This window comes from Hippopotamus amphibius, chromosome 10, assembly GCF_030028045.1.
Source record: "Hippopotamus amphibius kiboko isolate mHipAmp2 chromosome 10, mHipAmp2.hap2, whole genome shotgun sequence".
NCBI classification, from domain to species: domain Eukaryota; kingdom Metazoa; phylum Chordata; class Mammalia; order Artiodactyla; family Hippopotamidae; genus Hippopotamus; species Hippopotamus amphibius.
Window position 1 is genome coordinate 104,120,987 of NC_080195.1, and position 20,565 is coordinate 104,141,551.

The following is a 20,565-nucleotide window of genomic DNA, read 5'->3' on the forward strand; positions in this document are numbered from 1 at the left end:
GCTGAATCCCCAGAGGCAGAACCCGCAGAAACGAAGGGACGACTCTGTGTGTGTGCACGCGTGTGTGTTCAATATGTGAACTTTCCGTGTTTACCTGATTATCTACTTATTTACTCTCCATCCCTCCCACAAGAATATAGGCTCCTATAGGACAGGAACTCTGGAGTCCTTTGCTGCTATAACCCTAATCAGAGAACAGTAACTGACATATGCCAGGCACTCACACTGATCTGCTGACTGAATGCATAAATAAACAAACATGGAAAAGCAGAAGCAGAGATCCTGCACAACACAGTTACAACGATTAAACAGTACCTCTTTCGTTTATAATTTTAGAAAAACAAGAGTCCAGAAGAGAAACTCAAACAACCATACATATTCTCAGTTACCAGCTGACCAGTGAGCTTAGCCTGTTTAACAAATGGACTATTTATTTAAAATTCTTATTGTAACTACTCTAAACTGTTGAGGGCCTTGTAAACTGCAAAAGTTACTGCTATTCCCAAGACAGTAATGACTCAAAATGAGCAAAGGGATTTAGAAGAAGAAAAAAAAAAAAAAGCTGGCAAAGGAACTGCTGGACAAGAGCTCAAGAGTTTCTCAATGATCTTTGCCCAGACAATGCCTCTCTTTGTGGCCGGAACCTGATTACTCTATCATTCTGCTCATCTGTGCAAACAAGAACAATGATAACCTTCTTTCAAAGAGTCCAGCGGGGACCCTTCAGTTAATTACGGCAAATCACAGAGCATGATGGGAAGCCCTCCTGGTGAATGGTACTTAAAGTGTAGCTCAAACCTCCTCCTCTACCCCTGTTGCCCTCATACCTCCTCCTCCCATGCTCCCCACTTAAAAGAAGAAAAAAAAGTCTGGACAAAGGCTAAATTGAAGAATGTTTCAACCCCAAGGGGAAAAAAATTCTCTGGGGTCAAATGACAAGGAGAGCAGGAAAAAATAAGTACCCAATCAATCAGACAGTAAAAATTCCCTGCCCAGGATCTCCTATAGGAGATAGAGCAACAAACAGGAACAGATACCCAACAGGCTTGCTTAACTTGTCCTGTCTGATTGAAGCCCCTTGGAAAAGAGAAGTTTTGCAAGGACATGGAACCCAGGACTGCATCACTGATGCAGCTAGAGGGGAAAAAAAAGAACAAAAGAACAGAGTGGCATATGTGGAATTAAATATTCTCCTTTAAAATCACTGACCAAACAAACCTAAAAGAGTGACTTACCCTCTCACCCCCAACGTCAGCTGGTCGGATTTTAATAGCCTGCCCATCAAAAGAAAAGCACACGCAAATCATAGATACTGAGACAGAAGAAATTAGAAGGTCTGGAGATAAATTATGGAACAGTAATTCAGTGGCTTTTACTTCCCTGTGTCTGAGAGGTTAGCTCCAATGGTTTTGAAGAAAAGAATAAAAGCATAGAAGTTTTAGGTAGACAGCAAAATTCTTTTCTCCAAAGTCTATCAAGCCCGGGAGAAGGAAAGAGCCATGTGGATAGTTTGGGATTTAGTACTGATACTAATGCCACACCATGGGTATCATAAACTTCCTTAATAAAAATGCTCCCTCAATTTACAACATTCTCACAGTGTGGTAAACAAGAATTTTTATGCCAATTTTTTTGTAGAACAGGCAAACTAAGATTTGGCTAAGTTACAAAGTGGTGTCCACGTCTCACAGAAACAGACCGAGAGCCACAAAGTGAAAACTGTTTGCAAGATGTATTCATCACAGCACTTTGACCCATCCCTACTAAAAAATAGGACTTAATAGCTATATGGAGAGGTGGTAGCCAGGGAGACCAAGAGCTGAGCTGTAATTAGTAGAACAAATCAGGACGCCAGTTTTAATAACTCCAGAAATTGGTATAAGGCTTCTTTAAAAATGTAAATCTATCCTAATTATCCGAATGATGACACTAATCTATTTATAAAGAATACAAACGCCTCTGACTGAATTACAGCTCTGAGTTCAATTGAAGGATACAGCTGACAAGGCAAGCCAAGAGCCGCACAGCTAAGGTTCTCCAAGGCAGTTTCTGGAACCTAGGGCTTAACATTTAATTTCACAGCAAATGTGCTAAGGTGCAGTACATTTTAAGTGGGTGTTGATTTGGATAGGCTAAAGCCGTGTTACTCGCATAGCAATTTTTGAGAAGAAAGAAGCCCACAGTACATAAAGCTGTTCGCAATTTGGCAAGTACATGAAATTACAGATTGCAAACATACAACTACACAATCTGCCAACCTGGAGGTCAGATGAAAATTCTCTTCCCCAAGCAACTACATATGTTGGGCTGATAAACAAGGGAGGTCTTGGCCTTGTTCAAATGCATCAGGTATTCATGGTCACCAAAACTATGATAAAAAATAAATAAAAGGAAGATTTCCAAAGAGATCTATGTTCAATATATGGTGTACTTGTTTTCATGTGGACAAGTGAGAGAGGGAGGAAACACAATTATTGGGTTAGCCAAAATGTTTGTTTGGGTTTTTCTGTAACATCTAACCCAATATGTATGAGAGAATGAGCTCTCCACTTACCATTTCCATTAGGTTAATATAAAAAATATGTATTGGGGTTAAAAACATGACACTGCCTAAAAATGACACGAGTTATCCACAAGTCCCACATGCAGAGATCTCTTTAGGTAATACCTTTCATATTTTCTCTGCACAATAACTGAGGGCCCATCAAGAGAGGCTTAAGTAATAAATGTCAGAACAGATTCAAATGAAGATTTGCATCCATGGTTGAGAGAGGACATTTCTGAAATCCACGCAGAGCAGTAAACTAGAAAAACACTTCAGAGACTCTTGTCAGGTCATGCTCAGAATTAATAGTCAAGATGAATAGTTTTCAAAAATACATTAGCTTCGGGCTTCCCTGGTGGCACAGTGGTTAAGAATGCGCCTGCAAAGGCAGGGGACACAGGTTCGAGCCCTGGGCTGGGAAGATCCCACACGTCGCGAAGCAACTAAGCCCGTGCACCATAACTACTGAGTCTGCGCTCCACAGCCTATGAGCAACAACTACTGAGCCCACGAGCCGCAGCTACTGAAGCCTGCATGCCTAGAGCCTGTGCTCCACAACAAGAGAAACCATCGTAATGTGAAGCCCACATACTGCAACAAAGAGTAGCCCCTGCTCGCCGCAACTAGAGAAACCCTGCGCACAGCAACCAAGACTCGACGCAGCCAATACATACATACGTACATACATAAATATGTTAGCTTCTACTCACCAGGGCATGAAAAGATGATACAGAAAAGATTCCAAGGCGGCCCATTGCCACTTTCGTTGGTCGGCTTGCAAAGGCAAGTAGCCTTTTAGGGTTGGGCAGCTCCCCACCTTGGAGGCTGGCTAAATAACAGCGGTAGCGAAACAGGTCCATTTGGAACTGTTCAAGATTCTGCTCCCAAACAAAGATCTACAGTGGTAAAAATATGGGAAAAGAGAGGGGAGAAAAAGGGAAAATGAATGTTAATTTTATCCTATACGAACGTTACAAATCTCTGTGTTGTAAAGGTATTACGTTTAGTTCTAAGGGGTAAACAGTAGGTACCCTAAATTTCTTAGTTAATAGCAGGTCACGTATTATTGTTTCCATAGCTTACCTGTTTTTCTGCAAAGATCTACAGCCATAAATTCAGTATGATAAATAGAAAGGATACCCTTAGTTGCTCTGCACCCTCCCATCGTAAATTTCACATGTGCGGGCCTGATAGGTCCATCAGCTCCAGGCTCTGGGCCACAAGCCCAAGGTAGAAGAAATTTAAAGAAAAAGAAAAAAGAAAAAAAGAAGGATTTCCAGCACTGGAGAACTATATGACTTACCAAGAGGTGGCTTTTCATAGGAAGATAGAGAAGAAGAAAAGTGAGGTGATTTTAAAATCAGAGGCAAATCGCCCAAGAGATTTGGGGCAGCGGTGGGTAGCAGAAAGTACAGGGTGGGACAGTGGAAAATACTAGATGATGGAGACCCAGACTCTGGAATACACAGTTCCAACCATAGGATATATCCAACATATTTCCACATTTTTCAAAAAAGCAAAATAACACCTTCCTCCTGAGGCTGATGTGATGGTTGAATAAGATAATGTGAGAATAAGAGTCGCACCAGGGTCTGGCATACAGTGAAGGCTCAGAGATGCTAGCTATGATGTGGATACTGATTAATTACTTCAACTTAAAATGCAGTGTTAGCATAAACACATATTCATAGCACTATTCACAACAGTCAAATAATGGAAACAGCTGAAATGTCTATCAACAGACGAATGGATAAACAAATTGTGGTGTACACATACAATGGAATAATATTCAGCCATAAAAGGAATGAAGTGAACATGCTGCAATGTGGATCAATCTCCAAAACACTACGCTAACTGAAAGATGTCAGACCCAAAAGGTCACATATTATGCAACTGCACTTGTATGAAACATCCGAAATCGGTAAATCCATAGAGACAGAACGTCGGGACAGAGGGGAACAACAGCTTAAGAGGAATGGGGTTTCCTCTTGAGGTAGATGACAATGTTTTGGAACTAGACAGAGGTTGTGGTTATTCAACACTGTGAACGTACTAAATGCCACTGAAATGTACACTTTAAAGTGGTTAATTTTGTGTTATATGAATTTTACCTCTGTTTAAAAAAAATACAGTACCGGGTAATAGAGGGAAAGAAAAGACAGAGAAATACGGAAGATCACATACTGGTCAAGTATTTAAACAGCATTTACTCACATAATTATTTCCAACATACTAGGCAAAGTTTCAAAGCATTACTAGGTGGCCATCACTGACTTTAAAACAACTAAATAGAAGGCAAAAATGCCCTCTGTTATCTCACTAAATCTGTCCTTTTCAGCATGAAATATACTTACACACATATACATCAATTATATTTTAAATATTTATTTAAATATAAATATAAAATATAAAATAAATATACTGTATATAAAATATAAATATATAATATATAAATGTATTTTATATATAAAAACAAATATATAAAGTATATAAATATATTTATAAATATATCTAAAATAAATATATAAATATATATAAGTATAAAATATATTTAAATATTTTAAAATATTTTAACATATATTTTGAAAACACACTTTCTTTCCTAAATTTAGAAGTTTAAATTTATCGAGCAGTCAGGAATGAATCCCCGCCATAGTTAAGCACCGAGTCAACCCGATTACGTGGGGAACGAAACTGCAGATCCCCAAGAGCAGCATGACATTGGTGGGAGCAGGAGGGCTCCTCTATTAGATTTCTCTCTCTCACTCAGTGTAATATTGTTCCCTTTAGCTCATAACAATCAACTGTGAACAATGGGTGAGGAAAACTGACAGTCACAACAAAGAATTCAGCAGCCGGGATGACAGGCTGACAACGAGATAACCGACAATGTTTCTCGATTCCAAGGCAGCAGAAAAACGTTCAAGACCAAAGGATTCTGCCCACGTCTAAACACAGAAGAACAATTACCTGATCTAATATAGTTTTCTTCTTCTTTGAGTCAGTGACTGAAGACAGCTGCATTTCGCCCATTTTCTTCATCTTTTCATCCATATCAATCTTCTGTTCCAGTTTTTTGATTTCTGACTTGAGCAGTCGGAGCGTGTCTTCTTTGTGATGGTGTCTCGCGACAGCGGCTGCACAAGCAGAATGGATGGCGGTGATCCAGTTCTCCAGCTCCGTCTGGCTGGTGGTCTGCAAGGAAGGTGGTGGGGGCCGAGAAGAAATAGCCACCTCTTAGGTTATCGGAGATGAACCAGTGTATTTCCAGACAAGCCATGGCTGGGAGTCAAGGAGGCAGGTCTAGACACCCCATGGGGAGGACTAACCTTTCTGACCTCCTTCAGAGAACAGATAAAATAAGTTAGTCTTAGGTCAGACACCACCCCGCCCATCCCCAGCCCCCAAGGACTGCTGGGAACGAGGCCGCCATGTCTGCTCAACCAACGTACTTATTGAACTCACTTGTTGCAATGGACCGAGCATTTGTGTGCCCCCCGCCTCCAAATTCAAACATTGATATCAACCCCCAGTGCGATGGTATTAGGAGGTGGGGACTTTGGGAGGTAATTAGATCATGAGGGTGGAGCCTTCATACAGGGGATTAGTGCCCTTATAAAAAGAGACCAAAGAGCTAGCTAGCTCCCTTCCACCATGTGAGGACACAATAAGAAGACAGCCATCTATGAATCAGAGAATGGGCCTGACCAGAACCCAACTACGCTCCCACCCTGATCTCAGACTTCCAGCCTACAGGATGTTTATAAGCCACCCAGTCTATAGCAGTTTGAACCAAAATACTTGTTTATGTGATAATCCTATACAGACAGCTTAGTTTCCAGTTAAGAGGGTTGCTATGAAGCAAAGGTCAATTTCCAGAGAGGACTGGTCAGTTCCAAGGTGAGAGTGAGGCCAAGAGATGTTACTGGCCAAGGAAGAGGCAACAACCCTGCCCCCAGTGAACCACCGTGACTCCAGTCCACAGGTCCCCCGCCAGAGCCCTGCCACAGGTTCCCTGTCAAGCAGCCACAACACAAGTAGGGCTGGTAAAGTAGTTCAAGGCAGCCTGAAGCAATACCGTCTTAGGGAAATGTCTAGGAATAGCGAACATCCAGCAGGATCCTAGCCACTAAGAATGACCAGGTCAAAGGGGGTTTAAAGACAATGTTGGATGACACCCACCAATAGGCAGGTAACCTCGAAGTGGGCTTGCTGTGACTCAGGGTGCTCTGAAAGGCAAACGTTGGGGAACAGCTCATGTATAACAATGTGCCATGATTAATTTAGGAACTCAACCAATGAGTACCCCCTTAAACCTAGAGAAGTTTAGTAAATGCTCAGAAGTTAGCTCATCTGAACAAAGGGTCTGTTTGGCTACTTCAATATTAAAGTAGCTGACAACATCATTTTTCACACAGAAAACACTGTTATTTTTTCCCCCCTCTGATGCATCTTCTTAGTTTCCTGACTCATTCGAGCCATGGTTTGCAACCAAAATTCTATTAACAGGACTGCACCCACATAACTGAAATTTTAGTGAAGGCACCACCGCAGGTGTCTATATTATTTCTGAATCTCATCAGTTTTTGTATTCTACAAAAGAAACTGCATCAAATATTACAAATGGTGTCTGCCAGCAGAGACACCACACATTGGACCAACTTAGATAATCCAGCAGCTGTTATGTTTACAACAAAACGCTTGCCTATATCTAAAGAAGACTTCAATAAGCTAGACATTCTCCTGAAGTAACAGCAGTAGTACCACCTGATAAAGCAAACTGAACCCATTATGTGAGGACTGAGTGGGAAAAGAAGAGATAAAGACATTGGAAGTCAAACGTAAGCACTTGTAGGTAGTGAAAGTTAGGGGAAAACGCAATGTCTGTATATGAGATTCATCTTTTTTTTTAACATTACATACCTAGGACTTAATAATCTTATGACTGGAAGCTTATAACTGACTATCTTTATCCATTTCCATCCCCTCCTTTAATTCTTGAAGAGTTAAAGACTCCGCTTCAATTTTCAATATTTAATCTCCTCTTGTAAAGTAATTACCTTACATTTTATCTTTATGTATCACCTAAAAGTTATTCAAGAAAAACACAGAGTTTAAGACCCTCCCACATATAAAACCACAATGCTTCCTCCTGCCTAGTGCAACTAAAATACTTTGTCTCTCAGGGCCTCAACATCAGTGGGTATTTTTCCAGGTTGGGTTATTCCCCCCACGGTTTTAAAAACTTCTCAGAGAAGGAATCAGTCCAGATGGGAAAACAATCAGGAAGAATTCTTTCCTAAAAGAAAAACTTCCCAGAAGAAAATACCAAGTGTTGGCGAAGAAACGGAGCAACCAGAATTCGTATGAGCTGCTGGAGAGTAAACTGGTATAACTGGTTTGGAAAACTATTTGGCACCACCTCCTAAAGTGGAACGTACACACACCTTGTGACCCCCAAAATGCACTCGTGGGTACGTTCTCAACAGAAATGCATCCCTTTGCTCACCGAAATACATGTCCCAAAATGTTCACAGCGGTACAATTTGCAATGAACAAAACTAGAAACTATCCCCACACCTGTCAACAGGAGAATGAATGAATACTGGATATAGTCACACAGTGACATCTACACAGCAATAAGAATAAAGACCAGTAACTATACAGTATGGCTAAATCTCACACACGTAACATCAAACAAAAGAAGCCAGATACAGAAGGGTATAGGTTGTAAAACTCTATTTATATAAAGTACAAACAAAGGCAAAACTAATGTACACTGTTAAAAGTCAGAAGAGTTGTTTGACAGGAATGGGGGGAGGGGTAGCATCTGGAAGGAAGCACGGGGGTCTCTGGGGTGCTGGCCACATTCTGTTTCTTGATCTGGGTGCTGGTTATGTGAGTGTATGTCACTTGTATCCCAGCTTGTGAAACATCATCAAGATGTATACTTTTCTGTGTATAAGTTATCTTTTAATAGAAAGTTTTAAAAAGATCCTCCCGAGATATATTACCTTAATATTTAAGTATAATTTTTCTATAACTATCCTAAAAATATTACACTTCAGAGTCTATTTTTCAGGAAAAATTGTCACTGGAAGGTTGTAATGGAAGTTCCCAACAGCATGACCTTTTCTAGCATCACTTCTTTGTCCTCCAAAGTGCCTGGCAGCATCTGATAAACAGCTAGTCCCCTGAGCCAAAATATGCTTTTCCCCTTTGTATGCACAGCTCAGTGGAAACAAGGAGCTTTTAGATGTGAAGGGAACTGGTGTTTTCATCCATATGAAAAGGATATTGTGGGGGTGTTTCGGATGGAATCCATGCAGAGGTAGCATGTGTCACTAAGGAGGAGAGGATGTGTTTCCAGTAGAAACAGCTGGTGCATCAATGCTCAGTGAAAGGTCAGCATCTATTCCCCCAAGACGATCCTCATTCATCTCTGCCTCCCCTCCCCTCCCCCACCCCCACCCCCAGGGAAGAAAAGTAAATACCTGCAACCCTGATATAATATCTAAGGAATGGTTAGAAAGAGCTTAAATTCCTGACACAAACTCTGCTAAATACAAGTTACAAACTTAACATTTTAAATAAATGTGTTCATCTAGAAGGGGTCCAGGTGACCATTTTACAGATGAAGAAACTAAAGCCCAGTAAAATTAGGGGTGACACAATGATTGACTATAAACCCCAATCTCTATCAACCCTATGCTTAAGAAAAATTCTTTTCAATATACTACATACACCAGTCCAGACACCACCCCCCACCCCAGTTTTCACTAATTGCTCTAAAAGCCTAGCTGTGGGGTCTTTAATGTTGCCTACTCATTTTGAGCTCTCCCTAGGAACACAGGGGGATGGATTTTCCTGCTTCCTTTGAAGTTAGGTGTGGCCATGTCACTTGGCCGGGGCCAATGAACCTGAGTAGAAGCAATGTGTTGCTAGTAAACAAAAGCCTGATTCAGCCTATTCTTGTCCCTTTGCGTACGGTCGTGGAAGCGTGGAGCAAGATGGAGCTTCTCTCAGCCTGGGTCCCTGAGTGTCTAGGATGAGAACAACTTCCCGGTCTATGTTCAGCAGACGTATGGCAGGAATGAAAAGGTATGCTAAGCCATGGCGATGTGAGGGTTGCTCCCTACTGCACCATAGTCTAACCCATCCTGACTGATATACTAGCAAAGTAAGAACACCATTTCAAAACATGTGATGCGTCTTAAATAACAGTCTGTATAATACACTGTTAACCTCCAAGGGGAGCCACAAGCTGATAGGTTCCGCAGAACAACAGCTCTTTGCTCTCTTCACTGAATGAAAAGAGAGTCCTGGGGGGGTGGTGTGTAGAAGCTGGGACATAGTGAGAGGAAGCATTGACATATATACACTACCAAATGTAAAATAGATGGCTAGTGGAAAGCTGCCGCAGAGCACAGGGAGGTCAGCCTGATGCTTTGTGAAGACCTAAAGGGGTGGGAGGGAGGCTCAAGAGGGAGGGGATGTGGGGATATATGTATACATATAGTTGATTCACTTTGTTGTACAGCAGAAACTCACACAATACTGTAAAGCAATTATACTCCAATAAAGATGATAAAATTTTTTAAAAAAATGAGAAGAGAGTCTCTTCTTCCTTCCACGCGTGAGATTCTCCACCAAACTCAGCCAAGGGCAACACACTTCCATTCTGATGCCAGAGAGTTTATGTCTGTGTCCTGGTTGAGGTAGAAATGAAGGAAACTGATAACCAGTTGACAAAGCTAAACATCCTTTGAAAGGTATATATTTAATGTAGGCAAAGCAGCTATCCTGCAATTTATTTAAAAGAAGAAGGCGGTTGCCAGGGGTTAGGGGAAGGGAAGAATGAGGAGTTCAGTGGGTACAGAGTTTCAGTTCTGCAAGATGAATAGTGTCCCGTAGGTGGATGGTGGTGATGGTTGCACAACAACGTGAATGTACTTAATGCCACAGAACTGTGCACTTTGGAACCAGTTAAGATGATATGTATATTTCATCACGACTTAAAAAACTTTTAAATAAGATAAAATAAACAGAAGGGGGAAAAAACATACCAAGTCTCATAATCTAGAAAGAGATGTTTAGAAAAGTGTGATCACAGCTATACGAAAAATTTAGCCAACAGCCCTTTTAACCATTAAGTACGCTCAAGCCTCCAACTTCTTTTAAAAGCTGTCAGAGGCTGAAGGCAGCTCCATGAGAGAGAATTTTTGCTCCTGCTGTCCTGTCTAAATAAAGCAGCGGTCTCTGCCATTCTCTATCATTAGGACAAATCAATTTCTAAGAGGGACAATTCACTAAATGAGCTTTTCAGCCGAGTCTGTCCTTTGGCAGTGGCATACACGCAGCTACGTGTGGCTGAGAGGGCGGGCAGAGACTGTCCTGACTGCTGTCAACAGCAAGTTAAGTAGAGACAGCTCTTGAAACAGTTCTCCACCGTTTACAGGTTTAACACTTCTGAGCTGATCACAGCAGACCACTAACTTGATACAATGTTTTCCAGTGTGGCCACACCAGGATTTAAACTCTGACATGCTGGAAAAATCTTTTCAAAGCCACTAACCTTGCATCACCTTCTCAAACCAGGCAAGTTTAATTAGGGATACCAGGTCCTCTCAAGGGCCCTCCATCAGAATTCAGTGGTCAAAAAGGCAAGAAGGAGAGACCACCCAGTGCTACCCTCTCAACTGCTTCCAAACTCATCACCTTCCATTAAACAAACAACAGCAGACAGGTAGAGAGGGTGAATTGTGTGCTTCTTCCTTTGCCTGCTGGGGATGCTATAAATACTGTATTAAAAAAAATAAAAAATAAATAAAAATAAAAAAATAAAATAAATTCTGTATAAAGTTCAGTGAAGGGAATAAGCAAAGTTCTTGCCACAGAGGAATATAATCAACAAAAATGCACTTTGCATAAAAGCCCCTTTGAGCACAGAGTTAAGAGGAAGCACAGGGCTTCATTATGTATTTAAATAGATCCAGCTCCAATCATTCAACTGAATGGAGGACACTCCATGATTTCAGATAATCAATGGTTTACGTGAGCGTCAGGAAAAGGGAAATTCATTTCAAACAAGAGAAGTACTGAAAAATACACGCCCGACCTAGGAAACTAAAATTTTGGATAATCTGAGTTTATAGAAGCGCAAGAATAATCGTAAAGGAGACTGAACTTCTTTTTTCCACTTAAAAAAAAAGAAGGAGGAATAAAGGGATGTATTTTTTAAGAAGCTAGTTGGGAATAAACTTCCTGAGTTCCTGAAAAGTCTTTTTTCCCCTTGGTTCTCTGTTTAACACATTTTAGAGTTTTACTTATACAAGACAGTTAAACTATCGTTGCTAATACCTATAAAGGCAATTACAGATGTTACCCCACAACTGTAACCTGGGGCTCCTCTCATCCGCTGGAGAAAGTCATGTCACTGGGCACCCCTCCTGCCCCCACCTCCCCACCCCTCACTCACCCAAAGTGAATTCTTTAAAGAAGAAGAGAGGCTCCCGATTCCAGGAAGCCGTACAGAAAAGAAGAAGGAACTGTTTACTGCAAACAAAGGAATATGTGGAAACCTGATCCAGTTAATGGCCATGGCAAAGTTGAGAGGCCCCCAGAAAAGACCGACAAGTACTATCAACTGGACCCCTTCCACAAAAGGCCTCCCTTTTGTTCATGCTGTAATAACCCCCAGTAGATGACCATGTGCACCAAGGAGATCCAGGTACTCCTTTGGTGTCTCATATTTAAATGTGATCAGACAACTAAGGATCACCAGACGTGATGAAAGCCTCCAGCATAAAAGGCAGACACCAAAGCACACGGATGAGTTAACACGGTGACTGTTATGCATGAGGCCTAGACAGAGAGAAGATTGGAATGGGAGGATAAAGGGCCAGGGGAGGCCAGGCTCCAAGGGTAAACAGCAGCACTAATGAATGACCTAATAAATTGGAGATTTAGAAAATATTGTGAAGTAACCAGAAATAAGCAAATTAAGCACGGAAAAAAAAAAGATAGTCATTAACTACCGGCAAAAAAACAAAAAGTTGAAGAAAGGAAATAAAATGATAGTACACTATTTGGCTCAGCAGTTAATACTATTTATATGGTCTTACAGCATGGTGACACCAAAACAGCATAACCGGGACTACTGATTTTAACCCTAAATTTTCATGTAACCGTACAGAAGATGAGGAGAGGAGAATGTGTATATAATACAGGTAAACATTCATCTATCACAAGAGAAAATCAGTAGTTAATGTCTAAGGTCAGTTGAGAAATAGTACTGGGACAGGCTGGGACCTGAGACCTGGGACTCTTTGCTGCAGTACTTGCACCTGGACAAACATCTCCACCAGCAAGAGAATACAAAGTAGCTGTAAGGGACTAAAAATAACTGCATACATGTGCAGTTGGAGCAAACAGTGAACAATAAAAAGATACAAAAAGACCAAAAACCCAACTGCCACTTCTGAGGTGTCAGGAGCAAAAGCAGGGTACTGCCCATGTTCCCTGCACATAGTACCACCAAGGGGGTGGGCAGACCACCTAAGCCTCCCTTCCAGCCCAACCCACCGATCGGCCCCACCCTCACCCCATTTAAGGGACCAGCCTGCTCCCCTTCAGAGAGTGAGCAAGGGAACCTGTTACTTGTTTCTCTCCCTTATGCTATAGCCTTGCCAGAACTTCTCATCTGGCCTCTTACCAACTTCTATTGATTAAGGAGTCCAAGAACCCTGGTCAGTAACAGTATAAGCATACTGATGAGAAATGAGGGTAAATGCACGAAAAAGCAAGCAAGCAAGCAAACAAAAAACCCAGTTTAAAATAGTTGAGTACAGTTGCTTTCAGGGAGTGAGGCTCAGAGGAGAACGTAAGGAAGTATGGGAAGAGAATTTCACTTTAAGTCTTTTCAGGTTAATTGAATTCTTTAAAACTATGCATTCAAAAGAGAAACAGACCCACAGACATAGAAAACAAACTCATGGTTATCAAAGGGGCAAGGCAGCGGGGGGGGGGGGGGCGGATAAATTAGGACTTTTGGATTAGCAGATACAAACTGTTCTATATAGAATAAGCAACAAGGTCCTAGTGTATAGCCCAGGGAACTATATTCAATAACTTGTAATAAACTATAATGGAAACGAATCTGAAAAAGAATATATATAACTGAATCACTGTAGTGTACAACAGAAACAAATACAACTTTGTAAATCAACTATACTTCAATTAAATAAGTAAAACTGTTCGCATGGACTTAAATACAAATTTAAAATAATGTAAAAAGGAAGAGGAGTACTGTTAGTAACATATTATCTGGATGATACATAATAGTATACAAATTATATGTTAAAATCTAACTCAGCCACAATTATATCTCTGCACTGTACTTTTAATGTATGTGGAGAAACCTCTGAACACACTAATAGTAGAGCAAGCACTGTAAATGATTACAAGCCCTGTGCATTCATTTTGCACTTCAACATCCACACCCTCCAACAGTACTCTCCTTAGAGCTGGGCCAAGAGGTCCTCGTCCCTTGAAAAGGCCCCCTCTGGTGCCTGGAATGGGCAGGATCCAGAAGGGACCCCATTCACTTTCTCCCCTTCAGGGAGCTCTCTGATCCTCTATCCCAAATGCGGCATTAATAAGATGCCCTAAGGAGCTCTTGGACCTGAGTCTATGGCTCATGGGTCATATGTGCTATTTCTCTCACCAGACTGCATAAGACTGAGCCACCAGAATAGTGCTGACAAGCTGATCTGGGTTGACTCCAATTCTTTACAGAGATTTAAAAAATTTGGCCTGGGGTTCCACACATGCCAGAGGTGACCCTTCTTCGCAACAAACCTACACCAAAACCAAAGGTAAATATTTCTAAAGTGGCTGGTGAAAGGCAGAGAAATGATCTACAGTGATGGGAAAACAGGACTTAGCCAGAGACCAAGTCAACACTTAACAAAGAGAATACAGACCAAACGCTGAGTTTGTCATATCTGTAGATAATGCAAAGTTTAGAGGGATTTAAACATCAGGGAAGATCAAATTAGGATCCCAGATGATTTCATTAGAAGGACGAAAACCACAAAGATAAAATTTCGAAGAGGTAAATTTAAGTTCTGCATTTGGAGTTTCCGAAAAATCTATTAAAATAAGATGGAAACGACCCTGATGCTGAGGGTCTGACAGACCACAAGCTGGGTGTGAGTCAACAGTTTGTTGTGGTTTCTAATAAATTAAGGAACTGACACTAGCATCATGGAGGAAATGAGAGGAACAGGAACCAAAATGCAGGAGGCACAGGGTGGACCTCATGAGGACAGGGTGTCAGGTTCTGAAACACGGTGACAAGGGAGGACGTCAGAGAAAGGAACTGGATCACAGGGAGAATGGCTTGGAAACCTCAAGCAGGGAGACCTAAACAGGAGACATGGCAGAGGAAAATGAGAGCTGTCTGCAAGTATTTAGAAGGTTATGAGAAAGAATAAGTGGGAAAGGCTTACTTTAAACTCTGGGGGAGAATATAGAAGCAAAGGGAAATGACGAAAGTCAGTGGAAAGAACGTATTATCTCAACAAGACGAAGAACTTTCTACAACTTGGAGCCAACTAACAAAGTAGATGGTTGAAGAGCTGGGAGCTTCCCAGGGATGGAAGCTGTCCAGCTGTTCAGCTTCAGGGGCCTGGCAGAGACAGTGCCTACCTTGAGAAGGAGGCTGGATGTCAATCTACTCAAGTCCAAGATGCTAAACCCCTTCCAAAATCTTTTCTACCAAGTCCACTTGATGTTCCTTGTGAAATATGATTTCCAGATTTTTTCCTAACCTGGCTGCCCTTGTCCAGGGCATATGCCAATGACCTTCATCAAGTCTGACACACAGAACCAGATGTGGTACTTGAAGATAACTTGCCAGAGCCTGATAAGACTCCAAGCCTTAGACTTTTCACAGAGAAGCCACACTCAACTTTTGTAAAGATACTTATTTTAGAAGAGCACAGGGAACTAGTCTCTTTTTCTTACAACTAAAATGCTGACTATAACATTTATTGAGCATTTGCTATCTATCAGACACTTGACTTGCATTATCACAGCCAATCCCCAACTCAATATAAGGATATAAATACTATCCATTTTTTAAAACGTCTTTTTAAAATATGCATGCTAGAAAAATTAGGAGTTTGGGATCAGCAAAAAAATATATATTTGTTATATATTTATGTATGCTGTAGCCTCATACAAGTGACATTCGAAATGATTAGAAACGTTCTATGGAAAGGCAATGACCCCTTAGACATAATATTTTCTACACTTCTTTAGATATATAATTGCATATGATTTTCTATCCAATCAGGCATCATTCTTACTCTGCCTGCCAAGGCATTTAATATAGGAATGTAAAGCCAGTATTAGGATATGTCACCATAAAAGTCACTGAGCTTTTTGGAATTGTATGCAACATCCTCCTGTAATGGATGAAGAAAGGGCCGAGAGGAAGCTGTACTTTGCAGGTGATGGGTGCTGTTTCTGGCTTCCGGTTGGAGGGAAGAAAGCTAATTAAAACAGTTTAGATGCAGGAGCTATAGCCTCCATTTGCAGCTAGAGTAGCACTTCTTCTATATAAGCTGCTCTAACATTCATGCCCGTTCCCACCCCCATCCTGCACACAAAACCCCTTTTCTCCTGCTGCTGGTAACATGAATCTCCTTTCCATGGGCGAATCTGAATAACAGCATCAGACCTGCAGAATACAGGGCTCTAGAAACTGTGTGCACTGAATTGAGCCCTGGGGCTGGAATAACCTACAAATTATTTCCATAATCGCGCTTGATCTCCCTCACTTTAGCCTCGCCCCCTACACACACAGGTTCCTTTCAAATTCAGCCCCTCCAGAGTCATGTGGATTACAATAAGTAGAAGGTAGAAAATGCCCACATGGATCCCAAAGAGCAGTAATTTCCTCTGAAAAGGTTCATTTTGTGCTCTATCCCACATAAGTAGCATAAAAATTTCACCAAAACAAGAGGACATAGAGGTTTTCATGAATAAGGTCCTATGTTGCCACAAAAGAATTTTGTTCAATGTGACCTATTGGGTATTCAGATTCTATTAGCAATTTTACGGCCAGGAAAGTCCTCTGAAAAGGAATTCACATCATGGGTGTGTAGGTAAAAAAGAGAGCGTCCTGAAATCGAGATTATCATCTAAACTGCATAGTGAGGCAAGAATGGCCAAAATCAAATTACAATTTTGAAATAGTCCCAATGAGTGGCTTAATTCTAAGAATGAGAAAAAGTTACTTTTTACTGTAATCACTGATTCTTGCCCATGTTCTTCTCAGGGTAAATAGTAATAGTAATGGGATAAATCATTTAAGTAGACAATGAAGGGCTTTGGAGAAAGAAAAGCTTGGTTTGACTCCAGCCCCAACACTCAGTAACTGTGACTTGACATCCAGTTATTAGCCATTGTAAGCCTTAGCTTCACCAAAGGGGTACAAAATCCACATCATTGGTTAAAAATATGGATACACACCCCAACTCACTGATTCCTATAACAATTAAGTGGACTTACATTGTACAACACTTGCAAGGTAGTGGTATATAATAAGGGTTCAGTAAAAGATAACTGCTGATATCACAATGTTATTATTGTTATTATTAGTTAGGAATTTCCTCATTTGCAAGATACCCAATTAAATAATAAAAAGCTATGCCAAATTTGGGAAAACAATGGTTTATCAGTTATACAGAAGAATATTTCCATGAGACAGAACATGTAGATTTTTTAATAGGATACATAAAGCACTGCCCATTAGGGAAGACTGGAGAAATAAGACTACATTAAAATTAAAAAGTTTCAGTGTAACAAGGAATACCTTTCAGAGATTAAGCAAGCCACAGGGTGGAAAAAGATATCTGCAATGCACATAATCAACAAACAACATGTAACGAACTACTATGAATCACCGAGAGAAGAAAGACGACTCAGTGGAAAAGTAGGCAAGAGACTGAAATAAAAACTTCACGTGATATTGAAATGGTCATTAAACCCACAAAAATGTGCTGAACTTCACACTAATAGCTTAAAAAAAAAAAAAAAGACCTGACAGCAACACGTGTGGACAAGGATGAGGAAGAACTGGAATTCTCCTAGGCTGCTGATAGGAGCGTAAATTATTTCAATCATTTTGGAAACTGACAGTACCTAGCAAACTTGAATGTGTGCATACATCCCACATCGTCTTTCTATCTCCACCATCATGTGAAAACCAGCAGTCAAACAGCCACTGAAGGGGGCAGAATGGGTTTGGAGCTCCTCCAAAACACCATTCCCAGAAAACTGTCATTATTTAACCTGGTCGATACTGCATAAGAAATCCCTATTTACAGGGCTTGTAGCTATCTGACCTGACTCAGAACTCTTCCATGCATACAACCTTTACTTCAGACCTGTTTGTAAAAAAACAATTAGTGACAACTGTTTAATATCACAGCTGCCTGAGGTTGTGGTAACACTTGGGGCAAAAAAGAGCTGACTGAGAAATTTCAGGAAAAGCTGGGGAAGAAGATATTCATAAGATACCCACAGTCCTCAGAATGTAGAAGGCCACATACACGAACAGAACTGTACACATGCTCAGAAAACCCCAAGAAGGGCTTGTGCTCACCCCTCTGGCTGATCTCGAGGCTCTATACAAGCAGAGGTGAAGACTATGGCAGAGTTGTAAACTCACTGCCTGAGTGCTGAAGAGGTACATACAGAGGTCCTTGGGAAAGAGTAAGAGACTTATTATTTCTGGGCACTTAAGGTAATCTCTCCAATCACTGGAGAATATCAATAGTGAAATAAAAATTATTCTCTTTTAAAAAGAACCAAGTACAGGCTTCCTAGGTGGCGCAGTGGTTGAGAATCCGCCTGCTAATGCAGGGGACACAGGCTCGAGCCCTGCTCCAGGAAGATCCCACATGCCGCAGAGCAACTAAGCCCGTGCACCACAACTATTGAGCCCATGTGCTGCAACTATTGAAGCCCACGCACCTAGAGCCCGTGCTCTGCAACAAGAGAAGCCACGGCAATGAGGAGCCCGTGCACCACAACAAAGAGTAGCCCCCACTCCCCACAACTAAAAAGAAAGCCCACGCACAGCAAAGAAGACCCAACACAGCCAATAAAATAAATAAATAAAAAAAAAAAAAAAAAAGAAGAACCAAGTACAAACTCTAAAGTTAAAATGTAGAATAACTGAAGTGAAAAATTCACCAGAGGGGCTCAAGAGCAGATTTTGCACTGGCAAAAAAAAAAGAACCAGTGAACTTGAAGTAGGTCAATTGAGACGATCCAGTCTAAGGAACAAAACAAAAAAAGAATGCAGAAGGATGAACAGAGTCTCAGACATCTGTGGGACACAATCCAGCATACTAACTTAAACATAATAGGTGTCCCAGAAGGAGGAGAGAGAGAGAAATGAGCAGGAAGACTATTTGAAAAAATAAGAGCTGAAAACTTTCCAAATGTGATTCAAACACATATACATCAGTACATCCAGGAAACTCAATAAATTCCAGGTATAATAAACTGAAAGAAATCAATATTTAAACATATCAAAATCAAACTGTTTACAGACAAAAACAAAATCCCCAAAGCAGCAACAACAAAGAAACTCATCTATAAAAGGGATCCTCTTAATATGAACAGGTGATTTCTCATTAGAATGGGGGGGGGAGGGCGTGGCACAGACGGCAATACAGTGATATTTTCAAAGCGCTGAAATAAGACGGTCAATCAAGAATCTATATTCAGCAAAACTATCCTTCAAAAAATGAAAGAGAAATGAAGACATTCCCAGATGAACCAAAGTGTCCTGGCTTAGATAATATAATACATGTTCACCCTATTCAACTAGTAAGCTCATGTGTGCATGTAAGGTTGCAGGGAGCTAGAACCTTCTGTTTCTTGTCCTGGGTGGTAGTTACTTTGCGACACTTCATTGAGCAATAAATTTATGTTTTTGCACTCTTCCTTACGTGTGTTTTACATCATAAATTTAAAGAAAGAGAAAATACATGCTTTTTGACTGCTCACAAACAAAATTACCACTTTATAGTGCGTACTTTAATTGCCCAAATAGAAATAACTGTAGGGGACAAACCCAGAAACATGGTGAAATCACCTATTACTCTCTTCCATGCCTTTATTACAACTCTCTTTTTGGCATGGAATATCCTGTCAACTTCACTCAATTCATCCCTACTCTTCCTTTAACATTCACTGTCAAGGTTTACCACATCATAAAGATCGGTTCATTCCAGCGTCTATCTTCTACATTACATGTGAACACTTTTAAGCGTAGAAACTATATCAAAATATCTTCTTGGTATTCTCAATATCACTGTCATAGCACATAGGAAGCATGGAATAAAGGCTTGAGGAATTCTTGTATTATGGGAATAAATGAAGAAAGACTAACTAATGAATATCACAAAATATTGTATCATAACTGATCAAACCCAAAGGATTCCCTATAAAAGCAAATGTTAACCCTGAAGTGATAAGCAGGTTAGTATTTTTTAATATCATTAACCGTCCAACTTCAAGAACTTTGAGTACAAAGTTGTGAAAAGATGAGGAAGAGAAACTGGTTGGGTATAGCTAGTCATTTCCGGGATGTCATGATTTCCCTTTATGAGTAATATTAGAAAAGAACATATTATGATAAAAAATTTTGACAGTGCAAATCATGTCTAAATTAAGGAATTCATGATCCTTTCTCTAAAGTGCTACACAAACGACATCGAGACTACAGTGAAGAATCCTTCAACCCACACCCCTCCTGGGGCTTCACTGTGGCGGCCTCTGGGTGAGTTCAATCATTCCTGGAACTCAGTATAGATGTTTGTCATTCATTGTTTTTGTTCCTATCATGTGCAAAAGATAGAACCCACCACTCAAAGGAAAACAGGGTGAGGTACACAGGCAGGAGAGGTATTCTCTGCAAAGGAGGAGCCCAACAA

At 40.7% G+C, this 20,565-nt stretch overlaps 1 protein-coding gene across 9 annotated transcripts in view; it reads right to left on the bottom strand.

Annotated features, from left to right (window-relative positions):
• Positions 1–20,565, bottom strand: part of TIAM1 (TIAM Rac1 associated GEF 1) — a 395,420-nt gene that overhangs the window by 91,033 nt on the left and 283,822 nt on the right. For all 9 annotated transcript variants that reach the window (XM_057696187.1, XM_057696186.1, XM_057696184.1 and 6 more), the window contains 2 exons: positions 5,516–5,740; positions 3,256–3,441 (listed from right to left, as the gene is read on the bottom strand). In XM_057696187.1, the coding sequence (XP_057552170.1) occupies positions 3,256–3,441; positions 5,516–5,740 (411 nt within the window). The remainder of the gene's footprint in view (positions 1–3,255; positions 3,442–5,515; positions 5,741–20,565) is intronic.